This window comes from Myotis daubentonii, chromosome 8 (assembly GCF_963259705.1).
Source record: "Myotis daubentonii chromosome 8, mMyoDau2.1, whole genome shotgun sequence".
Taxonomy (NCBI): Eukaryota; Metazoa; Chordata; class Mammalia; order Chiroptera; family Vespertilionidae; genus Myotis; species Myotis daubentonii.
Window position 1 is genome coordinate 58,707,925 of NC_081847.1, and position 26,934 is coordinate 58,734,858.

Below are 26,934 nucleotides of genomic sequence, written 5' to 3' on the forward strand. Positions count from 1 at the left end.
ATGAACCAAAAGGTCATGGTTCAATTCTCAGGGCACATGCCTGGGTTGTGGGCTCCAACCCTAGTGTGGGGCATGCAGGAGGCAGCCGATAAATGATTCTCTCTCATCTGTCCCTCTCCCTTCCTCTCACAATAAAAATATGTATTTTTTAAAACCTTAACAATATGTTCAGTGATGTAATTGAGGAGGTTCATTATTTTCCATCACTTCTTTCTGTGGTGCCTAGGAAGAAATTCTTGATTACTTTAAAGAGCATGAATGCTAAGGTTTTATTTTTGTTTTTACATTCGCTGCAAAATTTGTCTTTTTGGGGCAACTTGTTATATGTGCTTTCTTTTATTATCTATATGTATTTTTTTCCCTTATGGTATAAATGTTTACTCTACAGTCATTTGAACATGTACTGTATTCCAGACATTTGCTAACTGGAATTATAGAAGTAAATAGGGACATTGTATTTGTCTTCTAGAAGCTCACAGATTAGTGAAGTGTAGATTGTTTAGTGTCTAGATTTATACCATGATTAGGTTCCTGAAAAGCAATACGTACATATAAAAAATATTTTAACTGAATTTTATAGATTTATGTTCCCTTAATTTGTAAAAACTGATTCTTGTCTTTTGACATATCACTTTCATTTGAATATTAAACAGTAAAGGAAGAATTATATACAGTTGACCCTTGACCAATGCAGGGATTGGGGTCATCAACCCTGCACAATTAAAAATTCACATTTAACTTTTGACTACCCAAAAACTTAACTAATAGTCACCTCTTAAGAGAAAGCCTCACTAATAACATGTTAATTATCACATATTTTGTATGTCATATGTATTATATACTCTATTCCAATAAAGTAAGCTAGAGAAAATAAAATGTTACCAAGAAAATCATAAGGATAAAATTACATTTATAGTATTTATTCTTAATATTGCATAAAGCCCAGGTTATTGAGGCTTAAGTGTAATAAACACGTTTGTTTAAAAATAAAACACTAAAGCCCTGGCCAGGTAGCTCACTCTGTTGGTTAGAGTGGCATCCTGATAGGCCAAGGTTAGGGATTTGATCCCTGGTCAAGGAAATATTCCTGAATTGTGAGTCTGTGAAGTGGCTTGTCTTGTTTAGTATTTAATCTTTAATGGGCCTCCTGTTTTTATAAGAATCCCTTGTCCCCCTCCTGTTGCTGAAGCACATCCTTCCTGTTTCTTAAGAAAGGGTACATGTGAGATAAAAGTATTGCTCTGAAAATATCTTTTTTTCTACCCTGCTACTTGATTGAATTGAATAATGGAAACTGTTTCTGTCAAAATTATGTAAGAACTAGAGGCCCGGTGCACAACAATTTGTGCACTCGGGGGGAAGGGGGGTCCCTCAGCCTGGCCTGTGCCCTCTCGCAGTCTGGGACCCCTCGGGAGATAATGACCTGAGGGCTTAGGCCTCCTCCCAGGTGGCAGAGGGCAGGCCCAATCCCTAGGTGCAGCCCCTGGTCAGGCTCAGAGCAGGGCCAATTGGGGAGTTGGGAAGCCGCCCCATGTCATGCACAGAGCAGGGCAGATCGGGAGGTTGCCATGCCATCCCTAGTCACGCTCAGGGTAGGGCTGATTGGGGTGTTGGGGCACCGCCCCCTGTCACACTCAAGGCAGGGTTGATAGGGAGGTTGCGGCGCCACCCCATCACACAGAGAGCAGGGCCGTCATGGGGTTGGGGCGCTGCCCCCTGTCATGCAGAGAACAGGGCCCATCAGGGGGGGTTGGGGCCCCGTACCCTGTCACGCACAGAGCAGGGCCGATCAGGGGGTTGAGGAGCTCTCCCCTGTCACTCACAGAGTAGGGCCGATAGGGGAGTTGGGGCACCACCCCCTGTCACACACAGAGCAGGGCGGATCAGGGGGTTGGGGTGCCACCCTCTACCACCCACAGAGCAGGGCCGATCAGGGGGTTGGGGCGCCGCTACTGTCACACTCAGGGCAGGGCCGATGGGGAAGTTATGGCTCTACCCCGTCACACACAGAGCAGGGCCCGTGGGGGGTGGGGGGGGGTTGGGGCGCCGCACCCTGTCACACACAGAGCAGGGCGGATAGGGAGGTTGTGGCCCTGCCCCCTGTCACACAAAGAGCTGCAGGGCGATCAGGGGGTTTGGTTGCTGCCCCCGTCACGCCAATCCTGGTGCTGGGAGGCCTCGTGGCTCTGCTGATCCGGGTGCTGGGAGGCCTCGCTGCTCTGCTGATTCCGGTGCTGGGAGGCATATTACCCTTTTACTATATAGGATAGAGGCCTGGTGCACGGGTGGGGGCCAGCTGGTTTGCCCTGAAGGGTGTCCTGGATCAGGGTGGTGGTCCCCACCGGGGTCCCTGGCCAGTCTGGGTGAGGGCTGAGGGCCGTTTTCATGCTGGTGGGTGACTACAGCTCCCAACCGGTCCTTTTTTTCTTTTTTTTAAATTCTGGGCCAGCTTTAGCTCTGAGGCTTGGTTCCAGCTCTGAGGCCTCGGCTGCTGAAAGCAGGTATTTGGTTTGTTTGGGTTCTATAATTGTAACACTGTTGCGGTCCTGCTCACTCCAGCTCTGAGATGCCGGCTGGCTGAAAGCAGGGATCTGCGTTTGTTCTATAATTGAAACAATGTTGTGGTCCTGCTGGCTGAAGCCCGGCTGGCTGAAAGCAGGTTTCTGGGGTTTTGTTTAGCTTCTATATTTGTAACAATGTTTCTTAAACTGCAAGCTCAGAGGCCAGCAAGGCAGGTGGGGAACGTTGTCTTCCTCCGTCACTGGAGCAAGCAAGCCTCCTGTTCGCTTCAAGCTGCCTGGCTGCCGGCTGCCATCTTGGTTGGCAGTTAATTTGCATATCGCCCTGATTAGCCAATGGGAAGGATAGCGGAGGTACAGCTAATTACCATGTTTCTCTATTATTAGATAGGATTCCTCCATTTCTGCCTTTGAACTTTCACTGTTGCTAATAAATTTAAACTTGGTTAGGTTTCCTTTTTATGTTTCCTGTGTATTCTCTCTGGGCACTTATAGGATCTACTTTTTTTTTTTTTTTTTAAATATATTTTATTGATTTCTTACAGAGAGGAAGGGAGAGAGATAGAGAGTTGGAAACATCGATGAGAGAGAAACATCGATCAGCTGCCTCCTGCACATCTCCTACTGGGGATGTGCCCGCAACCCAGGTACATGCCCTTGACCGGAATCGAACCCGGGATCTTTCAGTCCGCAGGCCGACACTCTATCCACTGAGCCAAACCGGTTTCGGCAATAGGATCTACTTTTTATTCTTAACAGGGCAAAATTCTATAGTGATACATGTCTGTTTAGGTCTCTTCATTATCTGAAGTACTTCATTCTCTACTTTCCATCATCACTGTTTTCTCTTACTGGGATTCTTATTTATTTGATATTGAGCCTTCCAGACTGGTTCTCTGATTTTCCTAATTTTTCTATTTTTTTAAATTTCTGACAGATTTTTCTCAACTTTATAACTTTTCCATTGAATTTTTTTCTTTCTGCTATACTTTTTTTTAATATATATTTTATTGATTTTTTACAGAGAGGAAGGGAGAGGGATAGTTAGAAACATCGATGAGAGAGAAACATCCATCAGCTGGGTCCTACACACTCCCTACTGGGGATGTGCCCCCAACCAAGGTACATGCCCTTGACTGGAATCGAACCTGGGACCCTTGAGTCCACAGGCCAACGCTCTATCCACTGAGCCAAACCAGTTAGGGCTCTGCTATACTTTTAATTTCTGAGAGTTCTTCCTGGTTTTCTGAATGTTCTTTTGTAGATCTTCTTTTTGTTTTATGAATATAAAACTTTTTTTCACTGACAAATTACAATTTTTAAGAAGACTTTACATAGATAATCTCTTTTGTTTCCAACTTTGTTGCTCATGTTGATTTTTTATCTCATTACTCAGATATCTGGTAATTATTGGTCATCTTCTTATAATTGAGTGGGGAACTAAAGTGCAGATGGAGTGTGGGAGATGCTGATGACTGTGAACTCCACTATAGAATTATCTGCCTGTAACACTTTCTTGGAGAGAAATCCTGTTGTCAGTATTTTTAAGTCTTTTCTTTTTTCTTGGGCCTGGCCGTTTTCTCAAAGAAAAGTCTTTAGTCTCTTGCTTTGAGAGGAATAGTTTAGCACTCCAGGTTCATAACCTGTCCAGTTACAAGGCTGGGATAAGAATGGGGATGGGAAGGTCTCAGTGTCTATATGCATTTATTCAGGATTACCCTTCTATTCTTTTTATTATTTTACTCTGTCCTTCAATTTCTGTGCTTCCCCCTGGTTCAGAGACTCTGCTTTAGCCTTTTTCAAAGAATAATCTTTTAGTCATCTGACAGAGGCAGAGAGGGGAGGTCTGGGGATGTTGATTTCCCTATCTATCATCTATCTATCTATCTATCTATCTATCTATCTATCTATCTATCTATCTATCTATCTATCTATCTATCTACCTACCTACCTACCTACCTACCTACCTACCTACCTACCTATCATCATTTTGCCTTTCTCTTTTTAAACCACTTTTAGAGGTAACTAGTACACCAATTCCTGAATGATACCTGGGCATTCTGTGGTATAGATTGGTTTCTGACTTTTTCCGTTGCTGTTTTAGGGTTCAAGTTATTTTTAGACTACTAGGTCACTTGCTACTGTGTTCTAGTAAGTTTTGTTGTCCTTATCTCTTCTTCCTTTCCTCTTTTTTTAAATCTTTGTCTTTAACAGTAAATTAAAGAAATCTCTTTGTTGGCATATTCCTAAGGTTTTATGAGATAGTGCAAATATATGTGTGCCTTTAATGTGTCATCTTCCCAAAGAAGTTTATCTCATATGCTACTGTGTGTCTTTTTTCAAGCAAAGCATGTTGTTTAATTTTTACAATTTATTCAGAAATACTTGTAAATATTTAAAACCATTCTTCAGAAAAAGTTGGCTTTTTCTTCATCATGTTGTATTTTTTCTTTATTTTTCCACCTTACCCCTTGACAGTAAAATGTTTACACTCTAAGGATCTACACATGTCCAAAGGTGATTTAGAAATCAGATTGCCCATGGTAGTAGATTAGGGATCTCAGTATATATTTTAACAATATTACATCTTTATAAGACTATACTTGATTTTTTTTTTTACTTTATTTAAATTTGCCATTCAGTTATAGGTGCCAAAAATTCTCTGAAATTCCATTGGGTAAAAAGTTTTTTGTTTTTTTTTAATATGTTTTTATTGATTTTTTTTTTATAGAGAGAGAGGAAGGGAGAGGCATAAACAGATGGAAACAACCATGAGAGAGAAACATCAATGTCTGCCTCCTACGTGCCTGCTACTGGGGATTGAGCCCACAACCCAGGCATGTGCCCTGACTGGGAATTGAACTGGGACCTCTTGGTTCATTAGTTGATGCTCAACCACTGAAACACAACTGTCTGGGCAAGGGTGAAAGATTTGAAAGAATCTATGCAAAAGCTGAAGAAATGCTTAACCCTGGCCTATTTGTATTATTTTTTCTTCTTAGACGTATACCCATAGTCTAGCATTTGCTTATTTTCCTACCTTGTATCTTTACTAATTCATTATATGAAATTTTACAGTATGTCTACCATTTGCAGTGTTTGGCTTATTGGTATCATTTATCAGTACTTGTTAGATCATTTTTCTATGGAAAAAAAAATTCATAGGAATTTGCTTTTTTGTTCAGTTATTCCTTTTTAAAAAATACTATTTTATTTAAAAAATGAATTAAACTTGTGAATGGCATATGAGAAAACAGAACACATTTGCAGCTTATTTGTAGATAACAGGGGGGAAGTTACATAATAATTTGTTTTTTCCAGTGGTTTATCTTTACAATATGAAGAAATAACCAAGGGACCGAATTGTATAATTCGAGGTGTTAGAGCTAAGGGCTCTGTAAATTCTTGTCAAGGCAAGGTAAGCATTGATATAAATGTTGCAGTTGTAAAAATGAAATTGTAAATTTAAAATTGAATAACTTATTTTGTAACAACATGATAGTAATGTTTGCTTCTTAGGAATTAATCAGGATCATGTCACTTACTTACCATGTATATCTCTAAGAAAAATCTGCATGTTTGCTACTGTTATTTTTGTTAAACATTGATTAATTCAATATTTTTCAACTGTCTTCATCATCTTTATTTCAGTCTTTTCACATTCAAGGTCATTTTTCAATACAGTTATTCAGTACTGTATTGTTTCTCTTTTTTAAAATTTTCAATTACACTTTACTTTCAATATTACTTTGTATTGGTTTTAGGTATACTGCATAGTGGTTAGAGAATCATATACTTTACAAAGTGATTCCCCCAGTATTTCCATTATTCCTTTTTCTCTCGCTTTTTCCATCAATTTTTGAACTCTTAGAACAGAAACAAATATATGAGAAACTTTAGCTCACTTCTGTAAACATAATGGGTTTGGTATTTGGATAAAGAAAAGTGTGTTTATAGAAGAGTTAGAAGATAGAATACAGAGTTCACATACTCTTCATCTAGCTTTCTCTATTAATATATTACATAACCATTCTGTATTTATCCACACTAAGAAATGAACATTGATACAATACTATTGACAACACTATGGACTATTATTTACATTTTTCCAGTTTTTGTCACTACTATTTTTTTCTATTCCAGGATCTAATCCAGAAAACTCTGTTGAATTTGTAGATTTTTGTTTTTTCCACTTGACTGTTGTCCTCCATTTTTGTATATGTCAAACCTGAATTTGGTCATTACTCAGAGGTTATACCTTATAAATCTGAAATTATAGTCTGTAAAGAAGCAGTATGACAATTCTTTTACCTGTACCTTTTATATATACATAAATATATAATTACATATAATTTTAATATAAAATTGCCAAGTAGACTTCTATAATGGTATGAAAATAAAAAGCAAAAATAAATCAGAATTGAGGTGATAAAATACTTAAGTATTTATGTAAGACTTGGATTTGTTTAAATTTTTTTCAACAGAATTTTAATCTGAAGGTTATTCTTCCGGGTTTTAAAGAAGACTCACAGATTTTGAAAATTAGATTACTACCAGGTAATATTATTTCAAGAAATATCCCTAAGTTTACCTTTTAAATAATATTCGTATGATAATGTGTAATAATATCTTTTGGTGTGATAATTATATAAATCTTGAAAAGACATATGAATGTCAAACATAGCACTGACAGAAATGAACAGTAAAAAACAGGAAAATTTTGAGGAAGACTTTAGAGACATTCTAAAAATAACTTTGGGAGGAAAATTTGAATATTGAAAATGTATTTGGGAACCATTTCTAGGGCTATACTTACTAGGCTTATATTACAACTGGATCGATCTTTTACCTCTTCTAATACAACTATGACTACTTCGTATTTTAAGAAAAAAAGTTTCTCATGTACTTAAGTTGTCAATTTGAAAATGAAGTTACATTAAAGTTTCACAGGGTAGAACTTGCTGGCTAATTTGAGGAACAGTCTATTTTAGAAATTCACAGACGCAACCCTTCTGGGTTTGAATTTAAACTGACACCTATGATGAGCTAGGTAAATTTGTATGTGTCAGTTTCTTCATGTGTAAAATGAGAATATTTATTTTCAGAGTTGTGAGGATTAAATGAGTTAATATGGGCAACTCTTACTCTGCAGTTCCTTGGTAACTGAATGGAAGACACAGTTTCAATATGCATGCGTTCTCTAAGTGAACTGCATGTGTTTGTAAAATGACTAGAACAGTGCTCGACATGTAAGCTTTAGCTCTGGTATTAACAATACCATGATTATATCTTTATATATGACCTTTTGTACTAGTTTTGAGTGAAAAGAAACATTGGCTATTTTATTACCTTTATAAATTCCAGTAGTTTGAGGTTTCCCTCAATCATGAATTGATAAAAATTGGCACCTTAGAGTATAGAGAAACCAAGATGGCAGCATAAGTAAACACCAGAAATTGCTGCCTCGCACAACCACTTCAAAAATACAACTAAAAGACAAAACGGACATCATCCAGAACCACAGGAAGGCTGGCTGAGTGGAAATTCTACAACTAGAAGGAAAGAGAAAAGTACACTGAGACTCAGAGGAGGTGCGGAAGTAAAGTGCAGAGGTCCGGAGGCACACGCGGAAAGGGCTGGCAACGGAGGACATGGTTGTCTTTTTCAGTCGGGAGGGAGTCACAAGCTCCCAACTGCTCTGAACTCCAGTTCCGGGTGAGTCTCTGGGGACCCAGACTCATAAGGGGAGAAACTGGACTGTCTGGCATCAGTTGGAACTCCAGGGCAGCTTTCTTTCAGAGGTGCTTGCACCAATTATCGGGACACTGAGACGCGGGGCCTCTTAGGGTAGGACTGAGGATCAGCCATAGCTGTTTGCTCCGCCCTGTTGATTCCCTGAGACCCCGCCCCACCCAAGCCTCTGTGCGCAGAGGCTTTTGCATATGAAAGGCCTGGCCCTTTGCAATCTGAAAATTACCTAACAAACTGCAGCTGGGTCAGAGAGACCCAGAACTTCCAAAAGAAGGCCCAAGGCCCCACAGCAGCTTGCATTGCCTCAAAGCTGGGCCTCATCTGGGCACCTCCAAATCCTAAACAAAGAAGAGCCATCTGCAGATCTCTCTGTAGCTCCTGCTAGGTAGCCTCAGGCAGAGGCTAAATTAGCACCTCCTTAGAGATCCAAGAGCCAGTGTACCCAGTGGTCAGAGTGGGACCATTCAGATTACAACTCCTCAGATCCGTAAGGGACACACTCAGGGGGCAGACTCAGTGAGCATCAAAGCCCCACTGAAGCAAGCCTTACCCCAGAAGAGTGTCTCCAGCACAGAAGTTCTCCCACTATAGACACAGCTGATTCTCACAGCGAATTGGCCTGGAGGTCAGTTCCTCCCAGTGATACCTACAACAATCAAGGCTTAATATAACAATACTGTACATGCAGCCCACAAAGGGGTGCACCAAGAGTGTGCACCTCAGGTAATTGGGGAGGCTGAGCCACTGGGCCCTATAGGACACCTAGCACAGAAAGCCACTCTATCAACACAGGGAAGCATAAAAAATGCGGAGACAAAGAAACGTCACAAATGACAGAAATGGAGGAAAGCAAACTACTGGATATAGAGTTCAAAACCACACTTATAAGGTTTTTCAAGAATTTTCTAGAAACCACCGATAAATTTGGTGAGACCCTCAAGAAATCCATTGAGAACCTCGAGGATATGAACAAGGACCAACTAGAAAGTAAGCGTACACTGACTGAAATAAAGAATACTATACAGAGTTCCAACAGCAGACTGGAGGATTGCAAGCATCAAGTCAAAGATTTGAAATACAAAAAAGCAAAAAACACCCAACCAATAAAACAAAAAAAAAATCCTTAATGTGAAGATAGTGTAAGGACCCTCTGGGACAACTTCAACCGTACCAACATCTGAATTATGGGGGTGCCAGAAGAAGAGAGCAAGATATTGAAAACCTATTTGAAGAAATAATGACAGAAAACTTCCCCTACCTGGTGAAAGAAATAGACTTACAAGTCCAGGAAGCGCAGAGAACCCCCAAAAAAAGGAATCCAAAGAGGACCACACCAAGACACATCATAATTAAAATGCCAAGAGCAAAAGACAAAGAGAGAATCTTAAAAGCAGCAAGAGAAAGACAGTCAGTTACCTACAAGGGAGTACCCATACGACTGTCAGCAGATTTCTCAACAGAAACTATGCAGGCCAGAAGGGAGTGGCAAGAAATATTCAAAGTGATGAGTGCCATGAACCTACAACCAAGATTACTTTACCCAGCAAAGCTATCATTCAGAATTGAAGGTCAGATAAAGAGCTTCACAGATAAGGAAAAGCTAAAGGAGTTCATCACCACTAAACCAGTATTATATGAAATGCTGAAAGGTGTCCTTTAAGAAGAGGAAGAAGAAGAAAAAGGTAAAGATACAAATTATGAACAACAAATACACATCTATCAACAAGTGAATCTAAAAATCAAGTGAATAAAAAATCTGATGAACAGAATAAACTGGTGAATATAATAGAATCAGGGTCATAGAAAGGAGTGGGCTGACTATTCTCGGTGGGAAAGGGGTTTGGGGGGTGCAGGAAGAGACTGAACAAAAATCGGACACCTATGAATGAGGACAGTGGTGGGGGGGTAAGGGCAGAGGGTGGGTGGGAACCGGGTGGAGGGGAGCTATGGGGGGAAAAAGAGGAACAACTGTAATACTCTGAACAATAAAGATTTAATTAAAAACAATAAAAAAATAAAAAAGTATAATAAAGTATTACATGTTACTAAACACATAATTCTTTTATTTTAGAGTTTAGCTAAAAGTAGGAATTGGAGTAGTGAAATTCTTAGTAACCAGTTATTTCTGACATATTTTTGGAAATCGAGAGTGAATGTTATAAAGTAGGAAGTAGCACAGTATAGTGATAGTGGTCATCAGGTTTCATAGTATAAACCAGAACTTAAACCTGAATCTGCTACTGTCTAGCCATTTGTCTCCAGATCTCAGTACCTTGTCTATAAAATGGAGATAATAATATTACCTTCTTTATTAAGATCATTGTGAGGATTATATGAGAACTAGAGGCCTGATGCACAAAAATCATGCATGAGTAGGCCTTCCCGTGGCTGCTGGCACCGGCTTTCTCTGGCATCTGGGACCCGGCCTTCCCTCTGGCCGCCAGCAGGCACCAAGGATCCAGGCTCTTCTCGCAGCCCTGGCTTCGTCCAGAAGGACGTTCAGTCTAATTTGCATATTACACTTTTATTGTTATAGACTAGTTGCCTGGTGCACGAAATTCATGCACGGAGGGGTTCCCTCAGCCCCGCCTGCACCCTCTTCAATCGGGGACCCTTGGGGGATGTCCAACTGCCGGTTTAGGCCCGAACCCACAGGCAATCTGGGACTGCTGGCTCCTAACCACTCGCCTGCCTGCCTGATCACCCATAACTGCCTCTGCCTGCCTGCTTGCCTGATCACCCGTAACTGCCCTCCACTGCCGGCCTTATCTCACCCCCAACTGCTCTCCCCTGCCGGCTTGATATCGCCCCCAACTGCCCTCCTCTGCTGGCCAATTTGGTTCTGATTGGTCAGTTTCTATGCCAGTCAGTGTCTCTGTACCTATCAACCGGGCCTGCTCAGCACCCCAGGTGGTGGTCTGGAGAGAAATGGAGGCTCGGCTGCTGGCCCGGCTGGGAGAGAAAGAGAGAGGCAAATGCTGATCAACAGCTGTCACACAGGCTACAGATCAGACCCTGCTTCTCTCTTCAGGCCTCTCTTAGGGCCTGATTCACAGCCACTGGAGTCAGCGCTGGGTCGCCACGGCAACCCAGCGCTGACTGAAGGACTGACTTCCGGTAGGTCGAGCCTCCAGTCGTGACAGACCCAGGGTTTTTATATATTAGGACTAGGGGCCCGGTGCATGAAATTCGTGCACTGGGTGTGTGTTGGGGGGGAGTGTCCCTCAGCCCAGCCTGCCCCCTCTCACATACTGGGAGCCCTCAGGCGTTGACCCCCATCACCCTCCAATCGCAGGATCGGCCCCTTGCCCAGGCCTAATGCCTCTGGCTGAGGCGTCCGGCTCAGGCAGCGGGGATCCGCAACTGCAGCGGCCCCGCGATCGTGGGCTCCGCTTTAGGCCTAGGCAGGGACCCCTAGCTCCCGGGACTGCCAGCTTCAACCGTGTCCAGCTCCCATCGCTGGCTCCACCCCTACTTCCTGCTATCACTGGCCAGGGCGGCAAAGGCGCCTGATTCTCCGATCATGGCTGGGGGGTCTCCTGACCCCCAGCTCTTAGCTCCCCCCTGGGTTTCCAATCACTGTCAGTGGCAGGGGGCTTCTTCCTGCTTTCCCTTTCGCCTCCCTGCATTGTGCCTACATATGCAAATTAACCGCCATCTTGTTGGCAGTTAACTGCCAATCTTAGTTGGCAGTTAACTGCCAATCTTAGTTGGCAGTTAATTTGCATATAGCCCTGATTAGCCAATGAAAAGGGTAGCTTGTACGCCAATTACCATTTTTCTCTTTTACTAGTGTTGATAGTACTTAATTAAAACTTAACATGGTGCCTGGCATAGAGTAAAAAAATATTAACTAATATAAAGTAAAATAAGTGTTTCTAGTTCTTTATAAACCTGTGTTATCAGCATTTAGCATAAATTGAATTTTAAAAATACCAGTGTTTACAGAACACATCAAGTCATCTTGCTACAGAAGTGTAAGGCCTCTTATTGATCTTAGAGCTGTGTTGTAATTTGCTTATGACAGCAAAGTAGTAGGCAGTCTGACAAATTATCTGGTTATATCACTACATGAACTGATCGTTTGGACAGTATCCTTTAAACAAGCATGTAGTTACATGTGCCTGAGAAATCAGTCATTGTATAAAGATTAAGTTAGTAAAAGTATAATAAACTTTGCTTTTCTTCTTGACTACTTTTTTTTCCAGGTTCTTTTTAAAAAATGTACGTGTATAGGTGATTTCCAGCATGAGTTATCACTGTGTCAGTTTGTTGCATAAAACTAAGTCTAGACATCAGGCTTTTAAAAAATATTTTTTTTAATTAAATCTTTATTGTTCAGAGTATTACAGTTGTTCCTCTTTTTCCCCCATAGCTCCCCTCCACCTGGTTCCCACCCCACCCTCTGCCTCATTCATAGGTATCCGATTTTTATCCAGTCTCTTCCCGCACCCCCCACACCCCTTCCCCCCTAGAATAGTCAGTCCACTCCTTTCTATGACCCTGATTCTATTATATTCACTGGTTTATTCTGTTCATCAGATTTTTTATTCACTTGATTTTTAGATTCACTTGTTGATAGATGTGTATTTGTTGTTCATAATTTGTATCTTTACCTTTTTTTTCTTCTTCTTCTTAAAGGACACCTTTCAGCATTTCATATAATACTGGTTTAGTGGTGATGAACTCCTTTAGCTTTTCCTTATCTGTGAAGCTCTTTATCTGACCTTCAATTCTGAATGATAGCTTTCCTGGGTAAAGTAATCTTGGTTGTAGGTTCTTGGCACTCATCACTTTGAATATTTCTTGCCACTCCCTTCTGGCCTGCATAGTTTCTGTTGAGAAATCAGCTGACAGTCGTAAGGGCACTCCCTTGTAGGTAACTGACTGTTTTTCTCATGCTGCTTTTTGAAAACCTATTTGAAGAAATAATGACAGAAAACTTCCCCTACCTGGTGAAAGAAATAGACTTACAAGTCCAGGAAGCGCAGAGAACCCCAAACAAAAGGAATCCAAAGAGGACCACACCAAGACACATCATAATTAAAATACCAAGAGCAAAAGACAAAGAGAGAATCTTGAAAGACATCAGGCATTTTTATGCAATTGAGACAATCCTGCTCAGATATAGAATTTATGCATTTGGGGAATAGAAATGATAAAACATGGATATGGCTTAGTGCAGTGGTAGGCAAACTGCGGCTCGCGAGCCACATGTGGTTCTTTGGCCCCTCGAGTGTGGCTCTTCCACAAAATACCATGTGCAGGCGCGCACGTACAGTGTGATTGAAACTTCGTGGCCCATGCGCAGAAGTCGGTATTTTGTGGAAGAGCCGCATTCAAGGGGCCAAAGAACCACATGTGGCTCGTGAGCCGCAGTTTGCTGACCAATGGCTAAGTGTGCCGGGCCAGCACAGCCAAGGGTTCGGTGAGCTGCTGGGGGCGAAGGATTAAAGAAAAGACAGACAAAGAGAATAAGCTGGGGCTCGGTGGATCTCCCATGCCTGGCTGAGAGAGACCCAGATGGCAAGCTGATGTTTTATTTTATAGTCAGAGGTAAACAAGGTAGTGATCACCATAGTTACAATGTTCTTGTGAGTTTCACTTATTTTGGCAGCACTTGCTGCACCTCCCACAGCCTATTAGCTACCCAGGAAGGATCTAGGGAGGCTATAAGGGCAAGCTTAATTATGCTAAGAGGGCTGTGCCCTCTAAGCTGGGACTTGTTTGTGGCTTTGCCAACAGGTCAGTCGAGGCTTAACCCTATAGCTGCTCCCTACAGCTTAGTTTTTCTTTTCTCAGCATTATTTATAAAATATTAAAACTTGATATGTTAAAAATTATTTCTTTTGATATTTCTATGCTTCAGTCTTGGAAACTTGATTCTGTATTTCATTATATAATTTCCTTGTAGGTCCCCCTCATCAATTGAAAGTGAAACCTGATTCTGAATTTTTAGTTATAGAAAATGGAACAGCTTTCCCATTTCAGGTAGAAGTTTTGGATGAATCAGACAATATAACAACACAACCAAAATTGGTTGTTCATTGTAAGGTAAGCTATTGTAAGATAAAGAATATGTACATTTTATTTTGAATCTCATTGTAGTAAATGGAAATAACTATATTTTTATCTGCTTTTAGTAAGTCTTGTATATTATCTAGGTCTTGAATGATTATTCCATGGAGAAATTTGTGGGATATTGTATTGCCAATAGTTTTCAGGATCCCTAAGCCAATAAAAATGTCAGCAACACTGAGTTTCATAAAGAAATTTATGAACTTAAGATTCCCTTCCTCTCCTTCCTTGGTCCATTCACCTCATTTCAGGTGAAGTATTTAATTTATGAATAGAAATCCTTCAGGACTGGGGATGGATGGATGGATGGATCGATGGGTAAATGAAGATGACTAAAAGGAAAGGAAAACCCTAGTATGTAAAGTAAAAAAAGGAAGAATATTGGTTGAGGAGTCAGATTTTCTTCCAAAACATAAATTTTACCCAGAAATATAAAAAATTAACTCTTTTCAGTCATACATTCCCTAGAATATCAGTGAATTTTACTTAGAATTTTCTAGTTTATAGACAGAAATAATACCTCTAATGAAGTACTTGAAAATTTAAACAATTATTTAGTTAGTTATTGAGGTCTTAAATGATTTTTTGTGCTTCTACTAGTTTTTAGGTGCTCCTAATCTTCCAGTCTACACTGTGGATTGCAGTAGTTCTGGAACCAGTATTTTATCAGGACCTGCAATTCAAGTTCAGAATATTAAGAAAGACCAGACGCTTAAAGCTAAAATTGAAATACCTGTAAGTTGTTATTGTTATTCATTGGTATTATATTGAGTCTTCATACAAATAGTCTTTAAGAGATTTATAGTAAATTCTGTAAAGTTGTTTGACTTTTTTAAATGAGGTATTTGCAGTTCTTTTAGCCAAAGGGAAATAAGGAAGCATGAAGTGGTATAGTGAATAATTTAAGGTTTTATATAGAATATTAGTAATTTTCTTGACCAAACCTTTTATAATTTCTGTAGCATTATTCATTTACATATTCCTAAAATTAATTTTTTCTTATATAAAAACTAGAGGCCTGTTGCACAAAAATTTGTGCACTCGGGGGGGGAAGGGGGGTCCCTCAGCCTGGCCTGTGCCCTCTCGCAGTCTGGGACCCCTCGGGAGATAACGACCTGCTGGCTTAGGCCCACTCCCGGGTGGCAGAGGGCAGGCCCAATCCCTAGGTGCAGCCCTTGGTCGGGCTCAGAGCAGGGCCGATTGGGGAGTTGGGGCGCCGCCCCTGTCATGCACAGAGCAGGGCGAATCGGGAGGTTGTGATGCCACCCTCAGTCATGCTCAGGGTAGGGCCAATTTGGGGGTTGGGGCACCGCCCCCTGTCACACCCAAGGCAGGGTCAATGGGGAGGTTGCGGCGCCACCCCCTGTCACGCACAGTGCCGGGGTCCAACCCCAGCAGTTCCAGGGGTTCCCAAAGGCGTAGACGGAGTCAGCGAAGAAGGAAGGACACGGAGACAGTGTTCAGTTGATCAGCAGCCTAGCCAGGATCTCTAGCCAGGATCTCCAGCCAAGTTCTGGTCTGGATCTCCAGAGAAGTTCTGCTTAGGATCTCCAGCCAGGTTCTGTACAGGTTCTCCAGTCAGGTTCAGTCACCAGGTTCTAATCAGGCTCTCCTGCCAATCTCCGCAGTCAGGTTCAGTCCAGGATCCCCTGCCATGCTCTCTCGCCAGGCTCCGCCTCCAGGCTCCGAGGCCAGTCCCTGTCCAGGATCCTCCGGCATGCTCTCTCCAGCGAAGTTCTTCTGTCTCTAGAGAATGTTCTGTGTAGGTTCTGTCTTCTTGATTCTGTTCTAAGTTCTGTCTCCTGTTGTCTTGTTACGTCTGTATTTATACCAGTTTATTCCAATCCTATCAATCTCTATTCCAAAGGTTAGGGTGTTTCTTATCTCCATTCCAGGGAGTAAAGATTATGTAGCTTAAGCATGATTGTTCGTAGTTAAAGGGATTAATTACCCGCCTGGCACTTAGTTGAGGGGTTTTATTCCCTCCCTAACTTCAGGGGAAAATCCCTACCTGGGGATTCAACCTTTCTCGGAGAGGTGACCTTGGTTAAAACACAGCGCCAAGAAGGTGAGCAAACATATTAAGAACCGTATGCCATATATGCCAGGTCCCTTGAAACAGCAATCATGGACCAGCTCCCGGCAGCACAGAGCAGGGCCAATCCAGGGGTTGGGGCGCTGCCCCCTGTCACTCATAGAGCAGAGCCAATCGGGGGTTGGGGCTCCATACCCTGTCACGCACAGAGCAGGGTCGATAGGAGTTGGGAGCTCCCCCCTGTCATGCACAGAGCAGGGCCCATCAGGGGGTTGGGGAGCTCCCCCCTGTCACGCACAGAGCAGGGCCGATCAGGGGGTTGAGGAGCTCCCCCCTGTCACTCACAGAGTAGGGCCGATAGGGGAGTTGGGGCACCGCCCCCTGTCACTCACAGAGCAGGGCAGATAAGGGAGTTGGGGCGCCGCACCCTGTCACACTCAGGGCAGGGCCGATGGGGAGGTTATGGCTCTACCCCGTCATGCACAGAGCAGGGCCCGTGAGGCAGTTTGGGGCGCCGCCCTCTGTCACACACAGAGCAGGGCTGATCAGGGGTTGGGGCGCCTTCCCCTGTCACGAACAGAGCAGGGTGGATAGGGAGGTTGTGGCCCCGCCCCCTGTCACACACAGAGCCACAGGGGGCTCAGGGACTTTGGGCGCTGCCCCCTGTCATGCTGATCCCGGTGCCGGCAGGCCTCGCTTCTCCGCTGATCCCGGTGCTGGGAGGCATATTACCCTTTTACTATATAGGATAGAGGCCTGGTGCACAGGTTGGGGCCGGCTGGTTTGCCCTGAAGGGTGTCCTGGATCAGGGTGGGGGTCCCCACTGGGGTGCCTGGCCAGCCTCGGTGAGGGGCTGAGGGCTATTTTCAGGCTGGCGGGTGACTGAAGCTCCCAACTGCTCCTTTTTTTCTTTTTCTTTTTTATTCTGGGCCAGCTTTAGCTCTGATGCTTGGCTCCAACTCTGAGGCCTTAGCTCCTGAAAGCAGGTATCTGGTTTGTTTGGGTTCTATAATCGAAACACTGTTTCAACTCCAGCTCTGAGATCCCGGCTGGCTGAAAGCAGGTTCCTGGGGTTTTGTTTAGCTTCTATATTTGTTACAATGTTTTTTAAACTGCAAGCTCAGAGGCCGGCAAGGCAGGTGGGGAAAGCTGCAGTCCTCCGTCACTGAAGCAAGCAAGCCTCATGTTCAGTTTAAGCTGCCTAGCTGCCGGCCGCCATCTTGGCTGGCAGTTAATTTGCATATCGCCCTGATTAGCCAATGGGAAGGGTAGCGGATATATGGCTAATTACCATGTTTCTCTTTTATTAGGTAGGATTTGACATTTATGTGTCAGTTTTGTTTTTTATAGTTTAAACTTGGTTTTTTGCATGTTGGCTAAATATTTCCATTTAAACTACCACTGATGGACTATAGGTATTTAATTTGTATGTGTAATTTTAAAAATGAAACAGTGGTTTTAATTAGTATTTTCATATAATGACATTATTATGTTAATATGACCATAGGATACATTTTTTAAAAATATATTCTTATTGATTTCAGAGACGAAGGGAGAGGGAGAGAGAGATAGAAACATCCATGATGAAAGAGAATCATTGATCTGTTGCCTCCGGCATGCCCCACACTGGGAATTGAGCCCACAGGCTGGGCATGTGCCCTGACCAGGAATTGAACTGTGACGTCCAGGTTCATAGGTCAAAGCTCAACTGCTGGGGTCCAACCCCAGCAGGTCCAGGGGTCCCCAAAGGCGTAGACAGAGTCGGCAAATAAGGAATGACATGGAGACAGCATTCAGTTGATCATCAGTCTAGCCAGGATCTCTAGCCAGGATCTCCAGCCAAGTTCTGGTCTGGATCTCCAGCAAAGTTCTGTTTAGGATCTCCAGCCAGGTTCTGTTACCATGTTCTCTTGCTAGGTTCTCCTGGCACCAGGATCTCTAGCCACAATCTCCAGCCAAGTTCTGTCTAGGATCTCCAGCTAGGTTCGGTCGCCAGGTTCTGTGTCCAGGCTCTCCAGCCAGGTTTGGTCACCAGGTTCTAGTCAGGTTCTCTTGCCATATTTCTGTAGTCAGGTTCAGTCCAGGATCTTTTGCCATGTTCTCTCCAGCGAAGTTCTTCTGTCTGTAGGTTCTGTGTAGGTTCTGTCTTCTTGGCTCTCTTCTAAGTTCTGTCTCTCTCTGTCTTGTTACGTCTGTATTTATACCAGTTGATTCAATCCTATCAATCTCTATTACAAAGGTTAGGGCGTTTCTTATCTCCATTCCAGGGAGTAAAGATTATGCAGCTTAAGCATGATTGTTTGTAGTTAAAGGGATTAATTACCCGCCTGGCACTTAGTTAAGGGGTTTTATTCCCTCCCTAACTTCAGGGGAAAATCCCTACCTGGGGAAACAACCTTTCTCGGAGAGGTGACCTTGGTTAAAACACATAGTGCCAAGAAGGTGAGCAAACATATTAAGAACAGTATGCCATATATGCCAGGTCCCTTGACAGCAAGGATGGACCGGCTCCCGGCACTCAACCACTGAGCAACACCAGTCGGGGAACCATAGGATACTTTTTTTTGGATATACATCATGGCTGAAGGTGAAGCCAGTCTGATATAAGCAAGTGATCCCCTAATGTTGTTGAATGGGATAACAAATACTTAAACAAATGAAATACTTAAATGTGATTTCTTTATATATGATGCAGTAGATGATGAATATCCTAATTCCATTTGATTGATGTTTTCCTAAAAATTATACATCAAATAACATTTTGAACCTCAAAAGGGTAAAAGACAACTTTTATTTATTTATTTATTTATTTATTTTTGTTAGAATGAGATAACTTTATTTTAAATATTTTATTTTCTGACTGGTTGTATTTGATAATCTTCAAATATTTGTTATGTATTTTCTTTTTTCAATAATATGGCCAACTTATTTTGAGCATATTTTGAGCATACTATCAGGAAGCTTAAGGAGAAAAGATTTGGATTTAAGAAGGAATTTGGGTTTAGAAGCAAGAATAACAAATTATTAGGGATTATGCAAATACAGGGCAGCAACAGGCAGAGGACCCAAGAATCCAGCTCAGTTAAGACAAAGACCAAAGTATAGCATGTAATATGCAGTTAGAAAATGTTATCTAAAGCTTATGACTCTTGAGTTTTGAGTTTCAGTCAGGCAAATTAGATATGCATATGATGGAGGAAGAGGATGGGTTTATCTGATATTCTGTGAGGTAGAAATTTTGAATATGTCCTTCATGTTGATGGGATTTGATAGGCTTTAATAGGAATGAACTGTAACGGATAAGGAAAGAGGCATGAGCTAAGGAAGATTGTAAAGGTATTTTAGGCTTAGGCTTATTTTGAATTTTGTGTAATGCATTATACCTGGTTATGGAATAATGATACAAGATTTTAATATTGTGTGCCTAAAATCAACTTATAAAGCTTAATCCAGCTCATTTTTATTGATCTATGGAACACTGATGTAATAACTATAATAAATTATAAATATGCCAGCTTAGTCTTTAGGATGTTTAAAATCCTTATCTAGCTATAAGGAAACTTGTCCACTTATCCCATTTAATAATGAATTGAAAAAGGACTAGTGTAACCTAATATCATTAAATAATATACTTGATGGCAATTATTTGCCCCTGATTTTATTGAATGCTTTTAATATTTTATATCTTTAATCTTATTAATGAATGTTAGTCACCAAATCCCTGTTGTGTGATTAAAATTTTACAAGTTTGTGGCACTTTTAAGTAAATTTACAAATAAGGGGAAGGAAATCCTTTTAAGTGCAAACATGCAAGTGTTTTGGTTTTAAGAAAGTGGCCATTATCTTTATTTATAACTTTGTGGTATAAAATATGGAATGATTGATAGTACAATATATTCTTAGTTACGAAACTTATGAATGTTAATAGTATATAATATGATCTTCCATATTATTGGAATAAATTTTTAAGCAGTGTAATAAAACATTCACTGTTAAAGCTAAAATCTGTTTTCAAAAAGTACAGATGTCAATCAATATATGTTGGTTTTCTTCTCTTCCTAGAGTTGTAAAGATGTGGCACCTGTGGAGAAAACGATTAAGTTGCTTCCCAGTAGCCATGTTGCAAGATTACAGATATTCAGTGTGGAAGGACAAAAGGCAATCCAGATCAAACACCAAGATGAGGTTAATTGGATAGCAGGCGATGTTATGCATAATCTTATCTTTCAAATGTATGATGAAGGAGAAAGAGAAATCCATGTAACATCAACTTTAGCGGAGAAAATTAAAGTAAGTATCTAAAACAGATTGGTTATTTTAAAAAATATGTTTTTGTTGATTTAAGAGAGGAATGGAGAGCAAGCAAGAGAGGGGGGGAAAGAGAGAGAGGCATCAATGATGAGAGATAATCATCAATTAGCTGCCTCTTAAACACCTCCAACTGGGAATTGAGCCCACAACCCAGGCATGTGCTCTGACTGGGAATCGAACCATGACCTCCTGGTTCATAGGTTGATGCTTAACCACTGCATCACACTGGCTGGGCAACAGATTGGTTATTTTTAAGAATTTTTTTTTTTTTTTTTTTTACTTTATGTTTGGAAGACTCTGAATAAGAAGTTTTGCTTGGAGAATCATTTTCTATCCTTTTACTTTGAATCTACCTTTGTCTTTGCATCTTACATGTGTCTCTTGTAGGCAGTGTATGTTTGGGTTTTGTTTTCTGATCCACTCTGCTAACTCTGTTCCTCTTTATTGGTGAATTCAAACCGTTTACATTTAGGGTAATTATTGGTGTATGAGGATTTCCTATATCCATTTTATCTTTTGTTTTCTGTTAGCTCTGTGCCTCCCTTGGTTTTATTTTCTTTGTGTTTCTGTTTGTTGTTTTTGTTTTGTGATATTCCATACTTCTTTCTTCCCTTTTTAAGCTATATATCCTGGCTTGAGGATTTTTGTGTGTGGTTACTATTAGGTTTGTAAAAAAATAAAGTTGCATATATGCCACGGTTCTTTTCTTTTTATGTTTTTGTTGTCACAAATTATCCCTGTTTGTGCTGTAGGTTTTTTGGTGATCTTTCTTGTAGTGTTGTGACCTTATGTTCTTTGTTTCAGGTAGAATAACTCCCTTGAGTAGTTCCTGTAATGGAGGTTTTCTGGTGATAAAATGCCTTAGCTTTAGTATGTCTGGGAACATCTTTATTTCTCCTTCATATTTCAAGGATAATTTTGCTGGTTATATTGTTTGTGGCTGGTAATTTTTCTCTTTCAGATATTTGAATATTTGGTTCCACACTCTTCTGTCTTGTAGAGTTTCTGTAGAGAAGTCGGATGAAATTCTGATAGGTTTTCCTTTGTAGGTCACTTCCTTCTTTTCCCTGCCTGCCTTGAGGATTTTTTGTCATTAATTTTTGACAGCTTTTAAACCAGGTGCCTTAGAGAGGGCCTCTTTAGATTGAAGTAACTAGGTGTTCTCTTTGCTTCTTGGATTTGAGGATCTAGTTCTTTCCATAGGTGTGGGAAGTTCTCATCCACTATTTGTTTGAATAGACTCTGTTCCATGTTCCTCCTTCTCCCTCAGAATGCCTATAATTCTAAATTCTAATATTGCTTTTTCTAATGGAGTCAGTTCTTATAGAGCTCTTTTCATTTTTCTTTATGCTCACGTCTCTCTCTCCTCTTACCTCTGTGTCATTTCTAAATTCCTATCCTATCTAATAAAGAGGTAATATGCAAATTGCCCATCACTCCAACACACAAGATGGCTGCCCCCATGTGTACACAAGATGGCTAGCACAAGATGGTCAGCAGGGGAGATCAGTTGTGGGCGATCAGGCCAGCAGGGGAAGGCAGTTGGGAGGGACCAGGCATGCATGGGAGGGCAGTTGGGGGGGGGCCCGGGCCTGCAGGGGAGGGCAGTTGGGGGCGACCAGGCCTGCAGGGGAGGGCAGTTGGGGGTGATCATGCTGGCAGGGATTGGCAGTTAGGGACAATCAGGCCAGCAGGAGAGCAGTTAGGCATCAGTCAGGCTGGCACGCGGAAGTGGTTAGAGGCAGGCAGGCAGGCGAGCAGTTGGGAGCCAGCAGTCCTGGATTGTGAGAGGGATGTCCAGCGGGATCGGGCCTAAACGGCAGTCGGACATCCCTCGAGGGGTCCCAGATTGGAGAGGGTGCAGGCTGGGTGAGGGATACACCCCCCTGCCACCCCCCCCCCCCGCATGAATTTTGTGCACCGGGCCTTTAGTCTTGGATATCACTAAATCTTTCCTCCATGATTGGCTGTTTTCTATGCTCAGTAGTTCACTCTTAATCTCTTAATTGCATGCTTCATTTCCAGGATTTCTAATTGGTTCTTTTTAAAAGTTTCAATCTCTTTGGTAAAGTACTTGTTTTGTTCATTGATTTGTTTTCTGGGTGCATTGAATTGTCTGTCTATATTTTCTCACTTCTGATTGAGTATTTTCAGAACTGCAGTCTTGAAATCTGTCATTTATATCACCCTAGTGACCTGGTGCACGAAATTCATGCACATTAAAAGGGCATTAATTAGAGGAAATACTTTAATATTGCTATTTGCCCTTTCTCTATAATAGAAGTGTCAGAGATGAAAGAAAATTAGTAAAATGTATATGAAAATCTTCCTCCTGTCAGACTCTGGGGCGCGCCACGGGAACCAGAGTTGGGTGCCTGCCCACCCACGTGCACCTCGAAATCACACGAGACCCAGACCTGGCCGGCCCCACCCTCATTTGGCTAGATCCAGATATGGCTGGCCCCACTCCCATTGGGCTAGATCCAGACCCGGCCGTCCACACCCTTGTCAAGCCCCACCGGGTAGGGGTCACAGCCTCAGGTCCTCTGGCCCGGTGCTGGGGCAGGGGGCGCAGCCTGAGGTCCCCCGGTCTGGCACCCGGGCGGGGGCACAGCCTGAGGTCCCCTGTCAAGCCCCGCCAGGCGGGGGACATAGTCTGAGGTCCCACATCAAGCCCTGCTGAGTGGGGGGCATGGCCTAAGTTCCCCTGTCAAGCCCCACCAGGCAGGGGGCGCAGCCTCAGGTCCCTGCTGATTGCTCATTAAGGCTCGTTACAGGAATTCGGCCTCTCCTGTGGGTGCAGCCATGTTGTGTTATGGAATCCCTGCCTCCACTGTGGGCACAGCCATCTTGATCGTTACGGTGTGATGGTCAATTTGCATATTCCCTCTTTATTAGATAAGATATTTCCCAGTGTTCCAGCTTGCTTCTGCAGATTTTTCATTTTTTTCCTGATCATCCTTGTTACTGTTGTTATTAGTAGTGTTTGCTGTTCTCCTTTGCCTAAGCATTTATATCTGTCTATATTAATGAAAAGGTCTTTCTACTATTTTCCAGTAGATGATACTGAATTGCAAGATTTTTTTACCTCTGTGATCTATCAGGGTTGACCTCCACGGCTTCCGTAAAGCTTCCATAAGATAGTACAGCTGCGCTGCTTAGGGGTGGGATTTGTTATGCCCTCATCATAATGGGGATCCCTGACCCTGTGGGGTTCTGCTCCAAGTACCCCTCCTGGGGATCAGTCACAGAGGGAAACAGCAGTTCTACTGCAGTAGCTCTTGATTTACAGACAGAGGCCTGATGCATGGAATTTGTGCAAGATGCGGCCTTTTTCCTCCAGCTGCCGGCACTGGCTTCCCTCTGGCATCTGGGACCCGAGCTTCCTTCTGGTTCCCGGGACCCCGGCTTCCTTCCGGCCGCCAGCAGGCAGCCCAGGACCCAGGCTTCCCTTGCAGCCCCAGCTTTGTCCAGAAGGATGGAAGGACTTCCAGAAGGATGTCTGGTCTAATTAGCATATTACACTTTTATTATTATAGATATGCTCCTGGACCCGACTCTAAGAACAATGTGAGGCAAATTTTCAGATTCCAAGTGGCAGCAGGGCTCTGTGGTTCTGTTTCTTTGTATGAAACACCATTGCCCTGCCCAACAGTGGAGAGCTTCAGGGCAGAACCCTGTGTGCCCTGTCAGGCATCTGCCGTCTCAGGCACTGTTCACTCGCTTCCTCGCTGCTTGCCCTGCTGGGCTGCTCCCCGCAGCTCTCTGTTCCTCCGGCCCAAGGATGCATGTGCTACCACCAGCTTTCTCCCTCTCCCAACTGGGCCAAGAGCTCCTGGCTGCAGGCCTACTTCTGGGGGCTGTCTGTGCCTTCCTTCTTGTCTCCCATTTACTCCTTTTTGTTCACCTTTAGATGTTTCAATGTGCGGGTCTCAGGCATGCATTTGTGTTGAGCAGGGATTTCTTTGTTGAATTATAGTTGGTTAACTTGTTGACAGTTTAGGGGGACAGGCCAAGGGTTCTCTCACACCTCCATTCCTCTAATGTCACTCTCTGAACGAGAAGTTTTATACGGAACCTCTAAGAAGAATCTTACCAAAGAGAAATACTACCATCAGTTATAATTCTAGGCTAAATAAGAGGGTTGTTTTTTTTTCATGCACTAGACTGAAACGTGAATGATTCATGTGTGACATGATTTTGACACTTAAAACCAAATTCCAATGTTTGGTATTTTGTTTAGTTGTCACTACCTGGCCAGCTGTATGGCTGTATCCACAATCAAAATCACCATCTTACTGCAGCAATCTATTTATAGCTATTCTGAAGGCCCTAATAAAAGGTCTGTTAAAGGTAAATAATGAAGCAGTATTGTTAATTATACAGAGTCCTGATTTGGCCACTTCAAATTGGTATAACAATTGCTAAAAGCATGATCTTAGAAAATAGTTTAATAGGTTCTCAGTAACTTTAGGTGGTTTTCATCAGTTTGCTGAAATTTGAATATATCATTTGTACCTAAAATGGGTTAATCTATATGTTGAAACTTAACATCTCACTTAACAGAGACCCAAATCAAAATGATTAAATTTTTGTCACATAAAGTAGATTGCTTACTTCTTTAAAAGTACTGTCAATTATGCTGTAATGAAACATGTAAATTCCTAAAAGTCTTTGTGTGTAAAATGGTGCAATAAAAAACACAGGGTTTATGGGAAAATGGGAATTAGAGGCACAATACTCAAATCTCATCACTCACCATTTTAAAAAAAAAAAAAAGGAAACTAATAAAATAGTACCAAAAACAGTAGCAGTAACACATGTTAAATGATTAAGAAGTCCATGAACACTATAAAAAATATGTGAGTTTACTTGTGGAGGTGGGTACAGGAAGGGTTTGAAGCTTGTGAAATCACTAGATGTGTTCATGTGGCTCAATACACATAATTGGCTGAGGAAGCTGATAGGTGTTTGAGGTGTGTTGTTTTATATATTCTGCATGGCTTGGCTCAACAGTTTTTTTGTGTTCAACTATTGTAAAGTAAAATTGCTTTTATACTCAAAAGTTTCCCTATTATTTTAATTGCATTAAAACAAACATTTTCAAACCAAGCATTATAGGCAGAACAAACTGTACTTTTCCCCTTTGACATTCTTAGAGAAAAACTCCTCTTTATGTGAGAAACTAATTTTTAAAACCCCAGGTTCATTTAAGGCAATTAGAGATAAACATACCCCCATCTCTGCAATTCCAACGTTTGTGGACCCTTATGCAAGGGATTCTAATTAACTAAATATTCGGACAGTTGCTGTTGTGGGACAGATGTAGAACTTACTTTTTTTATACTGTCATGTCCTCTAGTCATCCTGAGTTTCCAAAAATAATAACTGATATTTTAAAGAATTGTTTAACCAGGGGTTCAACTGACCTTATTTTAAAAATTTTATTTGGAATAACCTCTGCTCCAGCTAGTTTATGTTTTCCCTCATTAATTAGAGAAGAGAGGATTGAGAGAAAAATAATCCTGAAAGGGAGGCACAAGTCATTTTTACCCTATATCAGCAGAGTTGGCTGAGTGGTTTAAAAGTGGTGCCAAGGAACCTGGCTTCTAAACGAATTCCACATTCTTTTCTTATTGAGGTGAAGAAGAATTGACTGGAGAGCCTCTTCCTGTATATACCTTTCTTTTGGCCATTCTCAGAGCTTGTGGCCTACATTTGACACATTTTTGCCTCAAATCTAGTAGTTTTATATTTCTTGGGTTCCAGAGATTTTAAAACATGCACCTCTTCATTGATAATGCAAGATATTAAATACTATTATTTTAATAAATTGAATGTATAGTCTTTAAAGTGGTTTTTGTGGTCTTTATATAATTCTTCAATATTGAGGAAAGTCAACCCAAACTGAACTAGGAATTCATTGAAGGGATAGCACAGCTTTTTGTGTAACTCCTACTTGCTTCTATTATTCAAAAAAAAAAAAAAAAGTATAATATAGACTAAATGAGAATGAAACATGGTTTAAAAAGATTAAAAGGCCCTAACCAGTTTGGTTCTGTGGATAGAGTGTCAGCCTGCAGACTCAAGGGTCCCAGGTTCGATTCTGGTCAAGGGCATGTACCTTGGTTGCTGGTACATCCTCAGTGGGGGGTGTGCAGGAGGCAGCTGATCAGTGTTTCTCTTTCATCAATGTTTCTAACTATCCCTTTCCCTTCCTCTCTGTAAAAAATCACTAAG

The 26,934-nt window shown here is 41.8% G+C and overlaps 1 protein-coding gene across 4 annotated transcripts in view; it reads left to right on the top strand.

The window, feature by feature from the left end:
- SMCHD1 (structural maintenance of chromosomes flexible hinge domain containing 1) overlaps window positions 1–26,934 on the top strand; it is a 153,818-nt gene that overhangs the window by 62,804 nt on the left and 64,080 nt on the right. For all 4 annotated transcript variants that reach the window (XR_009454146.1, XM_059706537.1, XM_059706536.1 and 1 more), the window contains 5 exons: window positions 5,841–5,937; window positions 7,004–7,076; window positions 14,185–14,324; window positions 14,949–15,083; window positions 20,446–20,673. Coding sequence is in view for 3 of the 4 variants with exons in the window: in XM_059706537.1 (XP_059562520.1) it covers window positions 5,841–5,937; window positions 7,004–7,076; window positions 14,185–14,324; window positions 14,949–15,083; window positions 20,446–20,673 (673 nt within the window). In the remaining variant the exon portion in view is untranslated. The remainder of the gene's footprint in view (window positions 1–5,840; window positions 5,938–7,003; window positions 7,077–14,184; window positions 14,325–14,948; window positions 15,084–20,445; window positions 20,674–26,934) is intronic.